General features: G+C 48.1%; 1 protein-coding gene across 1 annotated transcript in view; it reads right to left on the minus strand.

Annotated features, from left to right (window-relative positions):
- The window catches only part of Hlcs (holocarboxylase synthetase), a 135,497-nt gene that overhangs the window by 6,033 nt on the left and 116,941 nt on the right, over positions 1–12,523 (minus strand). Inside the window, exons 6-8 of the mRNA XM_090349223.1 lie at positions 3,257–3,324; positions 2,185–2,345; positions 567–681 (exon numbers count right to left, since the gene is read on the minus strand). Of these exons, the coding sequence (XP_090205349.1) occupies positions 567–681; positions 2,185–2,345; positions 3,257–3,324 (344 nt within the window). The remainder of the gene's footprint in view (positions 1–566; positions 682–2,184; positions 2,346–3,256; positions 3,325–12,523) is intronic.

The raw sequence follows: 12,523 nt of genomic DNA on the forward strand, positions 1-12,523 counted from the left end.
CTGGGACTGGCCAAAAAAAAAAAAAAAAAGAAGTGTGCCTTGTGTTCTTCAGCTGTCACTTCTAACACACTATCGTGTGTTTCTGTCTGGTTCTGATTGTGTGGTCTTTGGGGGAGGCTGGCTGCTGATAACCAGGGACCCATGAACTTCTAAGGCCACCCCCAGTCCTTCCTTGTCTGATCTGCATGGACTGTGTGGCAGCGTGGAGTCTTCACCCCACCTCGTCAGCAGCCACGGTCAGCCGGGCAGCTCTGGAAGGCTAAAATAGGGCAATCTCCCAAGCCGCAATATCAAGCCGGTAGCAGAGCTATGTTCAAAATTAGCTTTCTTTTCTTCTTGTAAAATGGTTCATTAAATGTTTATTTCTCCATTTCAGGAGAAAAGTGGAAGAAAACACTTGTTTTCTTGGTCATCCATGTGGTGTTTTCCATGGCCACAGACAGGAAATGCAGACCCCTGAAGAGCTTTCACCATTCAGTTCCTCTCTTCACACCATCACCTGCTCCTCCCGGCAGACATGCACACACCATTTTGGTTTTTGTTCTTGTATTAATCTAAAAACTTACCAATAAGAATGTAAAATGTTTCTCCCAGAAGTGTTGAGTTAACCAGAACTCCACCAATCTTCATGAGGTCACTGTAATAAATATCGTTGGGCCATTTCACTCGTAAGTTGATATCCTAAAAGAAAATCTGTGCATTAATAGAGCAATCCCAGGGCACAGAGAGACCTGATGAAGTCATCCAGCGAGAAGGAGGAGGAACAGAATTACTAACCCAACATGGATGGGCCTTGTATGCCCCGCGCCCCTCCATTCACACAGCTAATCATTTTGGGGGGACCAAGTACCTGATGGGGCTAGAAGGTAAGAGACATGTTCTAGAACATTTTTAACATAAACTCGGTATTTTCCATTGTGCCTATTTGTTTCTCATCAATAAGATCATGTTCTGAAGATGCTAGAGTTTCCACCAAGTTCAAGGTAGGAGGAGAGGCTGTCAGGGTTCTCTCCCTGCAAGAAGCCCATGCACTTCATTGTCCTTTCCTCCATCATTTATTCCAACAGATGCTACAATCACTGGACATATAAAGAACGCAGATAGTAGCTGGGGCAGGGGTGCGGGTGGGGGACCAATAGATAAAAGGAATCATGCCTTCAAAGAAACTTCTCTTCGAAGGGAACTTGAGGGAAACAGAACAGGGCTCATACAGCTCTGCTTCAAAGCAACCTACAGTGAAGTCTTAGCTGGGGAATTCAGGGAAGGACACTGGAGCGAGGCCTCAAAGGGTGAGTCCACACACAGGATGCAGAGAGCGATCTGGAAATGTAATCCCAGCTTCCCAGGAGGTGGAGGTAGGAGCACCGAGGTCTGAGGCAGGTCTGGACAAAAGTGTGAGACCCTATGTGAAAATAAAACGTAGCTGGCCGATGTGGGCTGACTGCGCTATGTTCAAAACAAACGTCACACCACAGCAGTGAGGCTCACCTGTACGTGAAAAGGACAGGAAGTGTGGGCTGCAGCTGCCAGCTGCTTCCAGGGGCACCGTGGGGGCAAAGCTTCCCCTCTCCGGGCCTGAGTCCCGCCTGCCACGGCCCCTGCACACTGCAGGAGCTCAGAGGATGCACACTAACTGAACTAGCAGGCTCAAGGTAAAAAGTCAAAGCCATGACCATGACAGACAGGCTCATTTCATTTAACCCTGTCACCTGCAGGGTGCCGCTGACTCAGCGGGAATCCCAGCTATTCAGGAAGTGGATGCAGTTTGAGGCCGGCCTGGGTGCACAAATCCAAGAGATGCTCATCTCCAGTTAACCAGCAAAAACCCTTAAGTGAAGGTGTGGCTCGAGAGGTGGAGTGTCAGCCCTGAATGGAAAAAGCCTAGCAAGAATGCAAGGCCCTGGGAAGTGTGCCGCTGCTCAACACGGTAGAGCACTAGCCTTGAGCTGAAGAGCTCAGGGACAGCGCCCAGGCCCAGAGTTCAAGCCCCACAACCAACCACAACAACAGAAAAGAATGCAAGGTACTGAGTTCAAGCTCTAGTAGTGGCAAACACAAACAAACAAAAACAAAAAGCAAGACAAAACAAACCCCCAAGAGCCTTTTGGTGCCGACATACACTCCACACCAGGCCAGCCAAGCCCCACAGGCTCGGAAGCCGTAGAGGAAGTGTGCCGTACGTACCTGATACTTGGGCACGGACCGCACGGCCTCCACCACGGCCAGGGACATCAGGTGCTGGACAAAGGGAATCCTCTGCCCCAGCTGGGACCGCAGAGGGATGGAGATGAGCAGAGTGGAAAGGGCACATCCGACGGGACTCAGCCAGGCGTTCGGTCCCCGCCCTGAAACACAGGCCCGTTAGAAGCTGATGCTGGAGCCCAGGCACACACGCAGGGGCTCTGGCTCAGCCACAGGCCAGCCGTGCTGCTGCCGTCCACCCGGGCTTAGTAACGTTTCTGAACATTCAGAGGCTAATTCCACAACAGAAAAGTGCTTCCCAACATGAGGCTCCGTGGCTGAAGCTGCTAACACAACGAGCGTGACTAGTGCAGCACGACCGGCATGGCGTGACATGCACAGGGTGACTGGTGCAGCGCTCTGCCCCCCGGGTGGATGATCGGGTGGGCAGGAGTAGGAACTCTGAGAAATGGGGATTATTCATCGATAGGACAGCGGCGCTCGCTGTGCACTATACTGACAACCAGACCTGCATATCTTGCTTTTTTAAGTTAAAAGAAAAAAAAATGGGGGTTGGATGCAGTGCTGTAATCCTACTCACAGAGATCTCAGTTCAAGCTGGCCGGGGCAAAAAGTTGATGGGACCCCATCTGAGCCGATAAATGCACATCTGTCACTCAGCCAGGCAGGAAGGGTAAATAGGAGGATCGGGGTTCATACAAGCCTAGGCATAAATGCAAGATTTTTTTGGGGGTGGGGGGTGGGCTGGGCACTGCCCTTGGCCTTTCTCTAGGCTAGAGCACTATCACTTGAGCCACAGCTCCACTTCTGGCTTTTTTCTCCGCCTTATGTACGTAGTACCAAGCAATCAAACTCAGGTCTTGGTGCAGGTTGGGCAAGCACTAGGCCAAACTCCCAACCCTCACCACCTTATTTGAAAAATAAGGCAGCATGCGACGAAAGCAGAAAAGCTCCCAACTTCAGTCCTCTCAGGCTAACCCCTCTCAGGTACAGGGAAATCACAGATTTGGGGAAAGAAAAAAAATACCAGCAAGGATAACAAAAGATGACTGACCTTTGCCCTGGGTCTGCCGGACTGCAATGGCGATTAAACCCATTTCCTGTGGCATCTCAAACATCAACCTGGGAAGGGTGGGAAAAACTGGTCAACCAGGACAGGGCCACTCCAGGGAGGGACCAAGGGCTCAGAGGGAGGGCAGCAGGGTTGGCATGAGTCTGGGCCCAAGGATTTCAACAAGTGGTGGGGACATGCAACCCCAAGAGACAAAGCCCAGAGGGACGAAGTGGACATCACTTAAAGGCAAAGTGTGTGAGGAGCTTGAGACCCGTCAGATAGTTTTCCTTTGGAATATTCTGTCCCATTCTTTTTCTGCCCTCATGCCACTACGCTGTACCTTCTTCAAGGGACACCAGGCAATTCCTGACATTTGTTTCTACTTATGGAGCTTTTTTCTAGTCAAGCACTAGTCTACAATCCTAGCAGAAGTTTCTGATTATTCAGGAAACCAATCTGGTGGTAATAAAGCTGTTTAAAAGATCCACTATCCCCTGAGAACTAATTATGTTTTAACTGTAGTAAATAAATCCACACCTTCTGAGAACTCACGAGAACCTTGGATCACTTTAGACTCTGGCTTTGCTTTTAAAACTGTTTTGTTTAAAAGAACACAAACTTTGTTTTGGCGAGGTGGGGTAGCAGGTAGCAAGAACAATGTGTCACCACTAAGCAAGTCACAGCCAATGTTAGCAGGGTTTTCCCCCCAAAATGACAAAGGGGGAATCCCCACAGAGGCAAAATTCAGTCTAAGAATTTCCTCCAACCTATGTTCTCCACATTTTATTTATTTTTTATTTTTATTTTTTCCAGTCCTGGGCTTGAGCTCAGGGCCTGAGCACTGTCCTTGGACTTTCTCAAGGCTAGCACTCTACCACTTGAACCTCAGCACCATTTCTGGCTTTTTTTCTATGTATGTGGTACCAAGGAATGGAACCAGGGTCTTCGTGCATGCTAGGCAAGCACTTTAACCACTAGGCCAAACTCCCGGCCCTCCACATTTTATTTTTATTGATTGATTTGGAGCTGGGTTGGAGCTTGAACTCAACCACTTGAGCCACACCCCCACTTCCAGCATTTTGGTGGTTAATTGGAGATTAGAGTGTTCCCAGAGTCTACCCTCGCCAGGCTGGCTTCACAGAATAATCCTCAGATCTCAGCCTCCTGAGTAGCTGGGATTACAGGCCTGAACCACCAGCATCCAGCTCATTCTCCAGATATGAACTCCAGTCAGTTTTTCTCTTTCCTTCTCCTTGCCTACTGGGATGGAGATCTAGCACCGCGCTGAGGAGAGGCACTTCCTGGCAGAGAGGATCAATCAGCAGAAATCAGGTCTGCCCATCTCTCAGAAGAACTGGCATTATCTCTTCGGAAAAATCATTTTTCCCCCTTGAGGGTAGGGCCGGAATGGGGCAGAGCTGGATTTGGGTTGAATAGACTTTGCAATAACCAGTCTGGAGTGCTCACAGCACCCCAGCAAGGAGACAGAGCCCTGAAGAAAGCAGAGCAGTGCTCGCCTCAACCTGCCCCCGCTAGCGCCCAGCAGGCTCAGGGAACCGGGTACAAAGGGCTGCAATCAGATGAGACGTGAAGGAGAGAAGCACACAGTGGGCCCTGCACCCCTGCTCACACAGCTGGGCTTGCCATGCCTTGCCTTGCCTCACCTAGGGTGCAGAAGCAAGCACATGGGAGGCGGAGCCTGAGGACACCTCAGGGGGGTGGGCAGGGCTCTGGAGGGGGAGGCGCCTTCCCAAGATGGGCGGGGCACCCAGGGTGGGCCAGCCAGGAGTAGCCCCACCGCCACTGCACAGGAAACACAGCCCACCAGTGTTTCTCTTGGGCATCATGAATGACCCATTGAGATGGAGCGTGCCTGAAACCTCCCGCCGTAAAAGCGTCCCTCGCTCATGTTGGATGGGCAGAACTTAAGAAGGGCTAACATGATCTTCGTGGCATCCAAGAGGGTCCCAGCCACCTTCACCTGGAGACCTGGAGCTCAGGGCTCTGGGCCAGCTGCGGGGGTAGGGGAGGAGGGTTAGCATGTTGTGTGCAGACTGCAGAGCCCCTCTGGGTAGAGAGAGGATGTTCTTCAAATAAACATGTAGACAGTGGACAGTCAGATTCTCCATTGGGTGGGGATGATGGAGAAACGGGGGATGCAGGAAAGAAGGGGTAGTTGAAAACTGAAACAAGCATCTAGAACCAGAGAAGCGGGCAAGGGAGTGTTAGGCACTCTTAAGTGCTAGAGGCTTGGCAGCAGTGACCAGGCTGGGCATGTTGATGAGAGGAGTGAGACCCGCCCTCGGGCCAAGCGGAAATGCTGGAGAAGGGGGAGCGGTGAGCACTCACTCACACAACCAGGCAGGGCAGGATTTATCCACGCCAGCTGATAGCCGCACAGTGCCCATCAACAGACATAGTTGTGAACTGTCAGTTCTGCCTTTCTGAGGAGAGGGAAAGGGAGGGAAGGAGAGAAAGACAGAGGGGGGGGGGCAGAGACAGGACAGAGACAGAGACAGACAGAAAAAGAGACAGACAGACAGAAAAAGAGACAGAGAGAGAAAAGAGGGAGGGGGTAAGAAGGAAGGGAAGAAGGGAGGCAGGCAGGCAGGCAAATGGAAGGAAAAAAGGAAGGAAGGAGAGGGAAAGACACAAACCAGAGCAGAGGGAAGGAAGGAAAGAGAACAAACAGAGAGGGAAAAGGGAAGGAGAGAGAGAAAGAAGGAAATGTTCCTTGCCTGTGTATTTTCTTTCCTGGTTGGCAAAGGCTGTGGAATAAAAGGGTTCTATGACTGAGACTCGTTGTATCACAGCAGAACTCAAGAAAGCGCTGTTTGAACTATTGAGTTCTGAGACTGAACCTTCTGGAACCCTGGGAGGGTCACTTTGCAGACAATGCAGCCCCATTACTGAGGACATGGGTACCCTGGGGTGCTATGTCAGTAGTAGGCTGATTTTTACATGGCCGTACAGAGGAAGTTTTGATAATTACAACTCATTTAGGAAGAACCAGAGAAATTCTGATTGAATGAGAATTTAAATTTAAACCCAGGGGCCGGGAGCATGGCCTAGTGGTAGAGTGCTTGCCTAGCATGCATGAAGACCTGGGTGCGATTCTTCAGTACCACATACACAGAAAAAGCCAAAAATGGTGCTGAGGCTCAAGTGGTAGAGCTCTAGCCTTGAGAAAGTCCAAGGGCAGTGCTCAGACCCTGAGCCCAGCCCCAAGATTGGTTAAAAAAAAAACAATTTAAACCCAACCTATAAGCTTTTGGAAAATGAAATAAGCCCACATTCACCATGGTTAGGAAGGCAGAAACTTGCAAATGACCTAACTGTGTGGTATAGGAATGGTGAGCTGAATTGTGGTAAACGAAGCCAATCACACACTTTGTCATCAGTCAAATGACAGCTGGGAGAAATGCTTACCTTTAAATGTTAAATAAAACACAAGACAGCAGGCCGGAGGCAGGGCTCAGGGGGTACAGCAGCACCTGGTATCCAAGCCCAGTACTGCCCAAACCAGCAAAGAAACAGAAGTGATGAATATTTTCATGTAAGCTATGCAGAAAGGAAGATTTGACACAATGGTGGCTCTATTAGGATTTCTTTCTTTTGTCTTAAGATTTTTTTCTACAATACCATAGATTATGTTTAAAGTAAAATTATTTTAAGTTTTTGGCACAAATTGTATTTAGATGTATTTGTAATAATTGTTTATAAATATTTTTAGAAGTAATGCCAAAAAGATTTGCTTTAGACAATCAGTAATGGTCACTAACAGCTGTAGTCCTTGTTCTGTTATAACTAATGAGCAGGACGCTCGTTTGTTAACAAAGGGAAATTCCTAAAACCCAGTGTGTTCATACAAATGTCAGCCTTAGAAAACGCTATACTTTCTGATTTAGTGCCAGTTTTCTAGAATTGAATCCCAAGGAGTAGAAACAAGTTAACTCAAGCTCACAAATCTTGTGAGCTTTACTGACGAATTGTGAAAGCCCAGAAACAACCTGAACAGTAGAGAAATGACTATGTCACCATCCCACATGAAACATCTTCCAGGCACCAGTGAGGCAGGCCGACCCTGCAAACAGCAGCAGGTGCTTTAGTAAGGACACGAGGCCCTAAGCACAGCAAAACTTAGAATAACACTGTTTAAAATGTAATGTGACAAAGAACATAGAATAAGGAAATATGTCAAAATGTTAGCTGTAGAAAGCAAATCACTCAGGTAAGTCCTTCATATTAAAAGTGTATCTTTTTCAAGGGCCTCTAAAAATACATGGATATAAATTACATTAAAAATACATGAGGTCAGGTGCAGTGGCTCATGCCTGTAATCCTAGCTATTTCAAGAGGCTGAGATCTGATGATCAAGGTTCAAAGCAAACCTGGGCACTAAAGAACCTGAGACTCTTATCTCCAGTTAACCTCTAAAAACTTGGAAAGTGGGGTTTGGCTCGAGGGTAGGGTGGTGGCCTTGAGCTGAAGAGCTAAGGGACAACACCCAGGCTGAGTTCAAGCCCCGTGACCCACAAAAAAAAAAAAAGAAAAAAAAAAAAAAAAAGAGTACTCAGCCCTGATATTGGTGGTGTGTGTATATGCGCACACACACACACACACACACACACACACACACACACACACTTTACCAAATAAATTTGGACCTATTTAAATAAGATGTTAAATATATAGCTATGGACATTTTTTTTTTTTTTTTTTTTTTTTGCCAGTCTTGGGCTTGAGCTCAGGGCCTGAGCACTGTCCTTGGACTTTCTCAAGGCTAGAGCTCTACCACTTGAGCCTCAGCACCACTTCCGGCTTTTTTCTATGTATGTGGTGCCGAGGAATCGAACCTGGGTCTTCATGCATGCTAGGCAAGCACTTTAACCACTAGGCCAAACTCCCAGCCCCAGCTATGGACATTCTTACATTGGTCTTTTTTTTTTTTTTTTTTTTTGCCAGTCCTGGGCTTGAGCTCAGGGCCTGAGCACTGTCCCTGGATTTTCTCAAGGCTAGAGCTCTACCACTTGAGCCTCAGCACCACTTCTGGCCTTTTTCTATGTATGTGGTACCGAGGAATCAAACCTGGGTCTTTGTGCATGCTAGGCAAGCACTCGACCACTAGGCCAAACTCCTGGCCCCGGTCTTTTTTTTTTTTTAAGGAAGATTTTAAAATACTATCATGGTCTGATTTCCTAGATGTCAACTATAAATTTATAGAAGTCAAGATATATATTAACAGTGGTTAGCTGGGTACTGGTGGCTCATACCTGTAATTCTAGCTACTTAGGAGGCTGAGACCTGAGGACTGCTGTTGAAAGCCAGCCAGGGCAGAAAAGTCCTTGAAACTCTTATCTTCAGTAAACTACACTCAGAGGGCTGGGAGCATAGCTCAGTGGTAGAGTGCTCCCCTCACACGTTCAAAGCACTGGGTTCAATTCCTTGGTACCACATACACAGAAAAAGCCAGAAGTGGCGCTGTGGCTCAAGTGGCAGAGAGCTAGCCTTGAACAAAAGTGTCCAAGGACAGTGCCCAGGCCCTGAGTTCAAGCCCCAGGCCCAGCAAAACATAAAACAAACAAGAACAACAGCAAAAAAAAAAACCCCAGTGGCTATCTCTAGAAAGTAGAAGTAGATGGCATGAATTTCTTTGGGTTATCTCTTTGATCTCTAGATGATATGCTCCCAAGACACTTTTACTTCTTTTTTGCTTTTTTTTTTCTGAAATCTTCAGTATTTCTACCATTAGACTCTTTGCTCCCTTTATGGTCAGGAAAAACACATCAAGCAAGACTGGTTTTCAGCCCACTTTCTTTCTGAGTATGTCAAGTGCCACCTCCAACTCCCTGGCTGGCTGGTGACACCACCATTTCTTATCTGGAAATCACAGCCTTGCGGGGAGAAGACCACTGCCATGGATGACAGGCTTTCCCCGGGTGGCGGGGTCATCCCTGCAGACCGGACAGGGTACAGCCGCGCCGTGTGTGTGTGTGTGTGTGTGTGTGTGTGTGTGTGTGTGTGTGTGTGTGTGTGTGTGTGTGTGTGTGTGTGTGTGTGTGTGTGTGTGTGTGTGTGTGTGTGTGTGTGTGTGTGTGTGTGTGTGTGTGTGTGTGTGTGTGTGTTTTACCCTGGTCCTATGAAGCCTCTGCGAGTTCTTGGCATCCCCATTTCCGGGCAATTAAGTACCTGGTTAACACCTGGTGCTTTGTGGCTTCTGGGTACAGCCTAGTACCAAGGTGTGTTTTTCTTTGCTGCTTTCCTTCTCCTTCAGTTTTCTCAGTGGTAACACAGCCTTGCTCAGCTTCCAGTGACATCTATCCTCCAGCATCCTTCATCACATCTTTCCCAGGAGTAAAAGAAACAGCACGGAGGGGAGGAAGGCGTCTGCACAGCCCTGGTGGTGACTACTACTCAGGAGGCAGGAAATCCTAAGACTCTTATCTTCAGTTAGCCAGCAACAAGCCAGAAGTAGCGCTGTCACCCCAGTGGTAGAGTAGCTGCAAATGGCAACCCTCAAATCTCAGCCTCCTAGATAGCTGGGAATCTAGTGCAGGCCACTGGGACCCACGTCAGGTCTTTACCTTTTTTTTCTGTTTTTTGTTGCTGTTGTTATTTTTGTCAGTAGTGGGACTTGAACTCAGGGCTGGGGTGCTATCCCTGAACTCTTTTACTCAAGGCTAGTGCTTTACTATTTGGGCTACAGCTACTTTCCTGCCTGGGGTGGCTTTGAATGGCAACTCTTGGATCTCAGCCTCCTGAGCAGTCAGAGTTACAGGTGTGAGCCACCTACATCCAGTGAGTTCTTACTTTCTAATTAAATTTTAAAAAATAACAAGCAGAGTCATCTTAAATTTTCAAAAATTACAAGCTACTATATTTGAGGCAAAGTTCATTTACCCTGTCTTGCATATATAAATAGATATTTTCCTTGCTCTGTTTCAAACATGCCAAAATTTCCTTACCATGTTCACGTAAAATAATGAAAGAAGTTTTCTTAGGTACAGAGCCAAGAAGGGAGACTACAGATTACCTGGGCAGACAAACAACTTGAGGGAGAAGAGTTTCTCCCTTTGGAAAGGGCGGTGCCACCTTCCCTGGGGCCCTCGCTTGGCCTGTATTTCCTTCTCTGTCATTGTGCTGGTTAAGTTACCACGAAGAATCTCTTGCTTTCCCAACTGGCCAGAATTTCTTCCAGCACCTTCTCTCCTGATCATGGTCCTTCCTCCTTCCCTGGCCGCCCCAGCCTCTCTCCATAACCCTCCTCAGGCCCCACCCTGCCAGAGCAGCCAGCAAGTCAGTGCACGCCACCAGAGAGCTTAGCACCAGCTTAGCTCCCGGCTCAACGGGACAAGGACCTTCTTTCTTCCACGCAGGGCTGCACCCCCATGAATGAAACCTGGGTCTCAATCCAAGCCTAGAGCAGATTTTCATTCAAATGCTTATTTTCCATCCTCTCCTTGCCAATTTCCCTTTGCCCATCTCTGCTACCCCTGTGCCTGGCTTCAGTGCTGGTGGGACATTTTATATTTTACTTATTACTAAGCCCTTCTCTTGTCTCAGTCTCATCATGGGTTCTCTAAGGCTTCTCTATCAGTAGAGAACTTTACCTGCCTCTCTTGATTGCTTCCTTGGTAGGGATGAATGGGTAATGGGTCCAGGACCACAGCAAGTCAAGAGGAAGTGGAGGCAGTGGGTGTCCTGACCTTTTGCCCTCCTAGTATCTTCTTACCAGCGGTCAGCATGAGGACCCTGGCTGACCTGCTCCCTCCCAACTCTGGGTCTGTGAGCTCCTTCTAGAGCCATCCCCTCCACTTTGGGTGGAGCCCTGCCAGATAGGGCTCTCCCCCTCAGTTGGGCTGGACCTCCAGCCTCAGGCCCCAGTGGCTGAGGTACTGAGCATCATGGTCCAGCATGGGGGGAAGGGACTCTTCTGGGGCTCCCTGACCTACCCCTGTCCCGCCTCCACCCCGCCCTTTACAGGAAAGCTTGTTTCTCTTGTTATTTTTGTTCTTACTGACCTTTCATGTTGCCTGACGTCTTACAATCAATCTCCTGTATATGCTTGTATGTGCTTTTTTTAATTTAAACTTTTTCTTTTCTTTCTTTCTTCTTTTTTTTTTTAACTTAAACACAGTACCATACTGCCAAAGGTGTGAGGAAACAAGCTCAAATAAGGAAGGGCTCCAAAGGCCGCCTTGCCAACAGAATGCCAGTAAAATCTGAAACCCAGGTTCAGACACACTGGGAAGGTTCCAAAATGTAAAACTTAAAGAACGTCTTTATTCCACTAAATCACTTCCCTGCGAAGACCATCAGGATCCTGGGCTTTAATGGGCCAGGGAGTATCAGAGGAAGGGGTGGGGAGGAAAGGATTTGGACTGGTACAAAATTTAATTTAAAAACTATTATGAGAGGTTTCATTTCCCCTCCCCCCAACCAAATCCATAAATCTTTCCATGCATTTTCTTTGCTTTGTTTTTCCCCCCTTAAAAATGGAAAAAAAGAAGGGATCCCAAACCAACGGAGAACAGAGTGGCATTTTTTAAATAGCAAATATTTATTTATTGGATCCTTGTTACTAAAATACCACATTGGCTCTGGAGGAGAACCCAGAGAGGTTGCAACCCAAATTGCATTCTCAGTGAACAATCAAACCAGGGCAGGGATAATGAGCTGCACAAGGCCTTGTGGACCACTTGAGAGGGGACAAGAGGTGCAAGTCTAGACGATGTGGAGTGGCCAAGGTTTGGCAATCTCCTAGTTCTACCAGGAGATGTGAATACACATGAAAAGAAAATACACTTTGTAGCTGAACATTTTATCTATGTACAATTCGGCATTAGCTCCTTGTAAAGGTGGAACTTACTGGAGTGAAGAAATAAGCAAAGAAACGTCAAGAATATGGGCTCCTGCTCTATCGTATGCTGTCTGTGCATGTGTGTACACTTGCAGATGTGCAGGTCACATTGGTGGGTGGTGGTGTCTCCACGGCAGGTGCTGGTAGGGCCTGGGGTGGAAAGCTGGAAGGAGGGCAGGCGCTCATCTTTCAGGACACGATGGTGTGTTTGGTACACACGCCCCTCTCCTAACAGTGAAGGGCTGTGGCTGCAGGGAACCCCTACTACAGCCCTCACAGCAAGCCCCATGCAAGCGTTTTACTGAGCACCCCCGGGTCACCCGCCTGAGCTCAGCCTGGAGTCCTGGAAGACACGGGTCCCCAGTTCACCGCCCCAGCAGGGCATGGGACCTGTCATTGGCGCTGAG

The sequence above is a fragment of the Megascapheus bottae genome, chromosome 1 (genome assembly GCF_031878675.1).
Source record: "Megascapheus bottae isolate mThoBot1 chromosome 1, mThoBot2.hap1, whole genome shotgun sequence".
Classification (NCBI taxonomy): domain Eukaryota; kingdom Metazoa; phylum Chordata; class Mammalia; order Rodentia; family Geomyidae; genus Megascapheus; species Megascapheus bottae.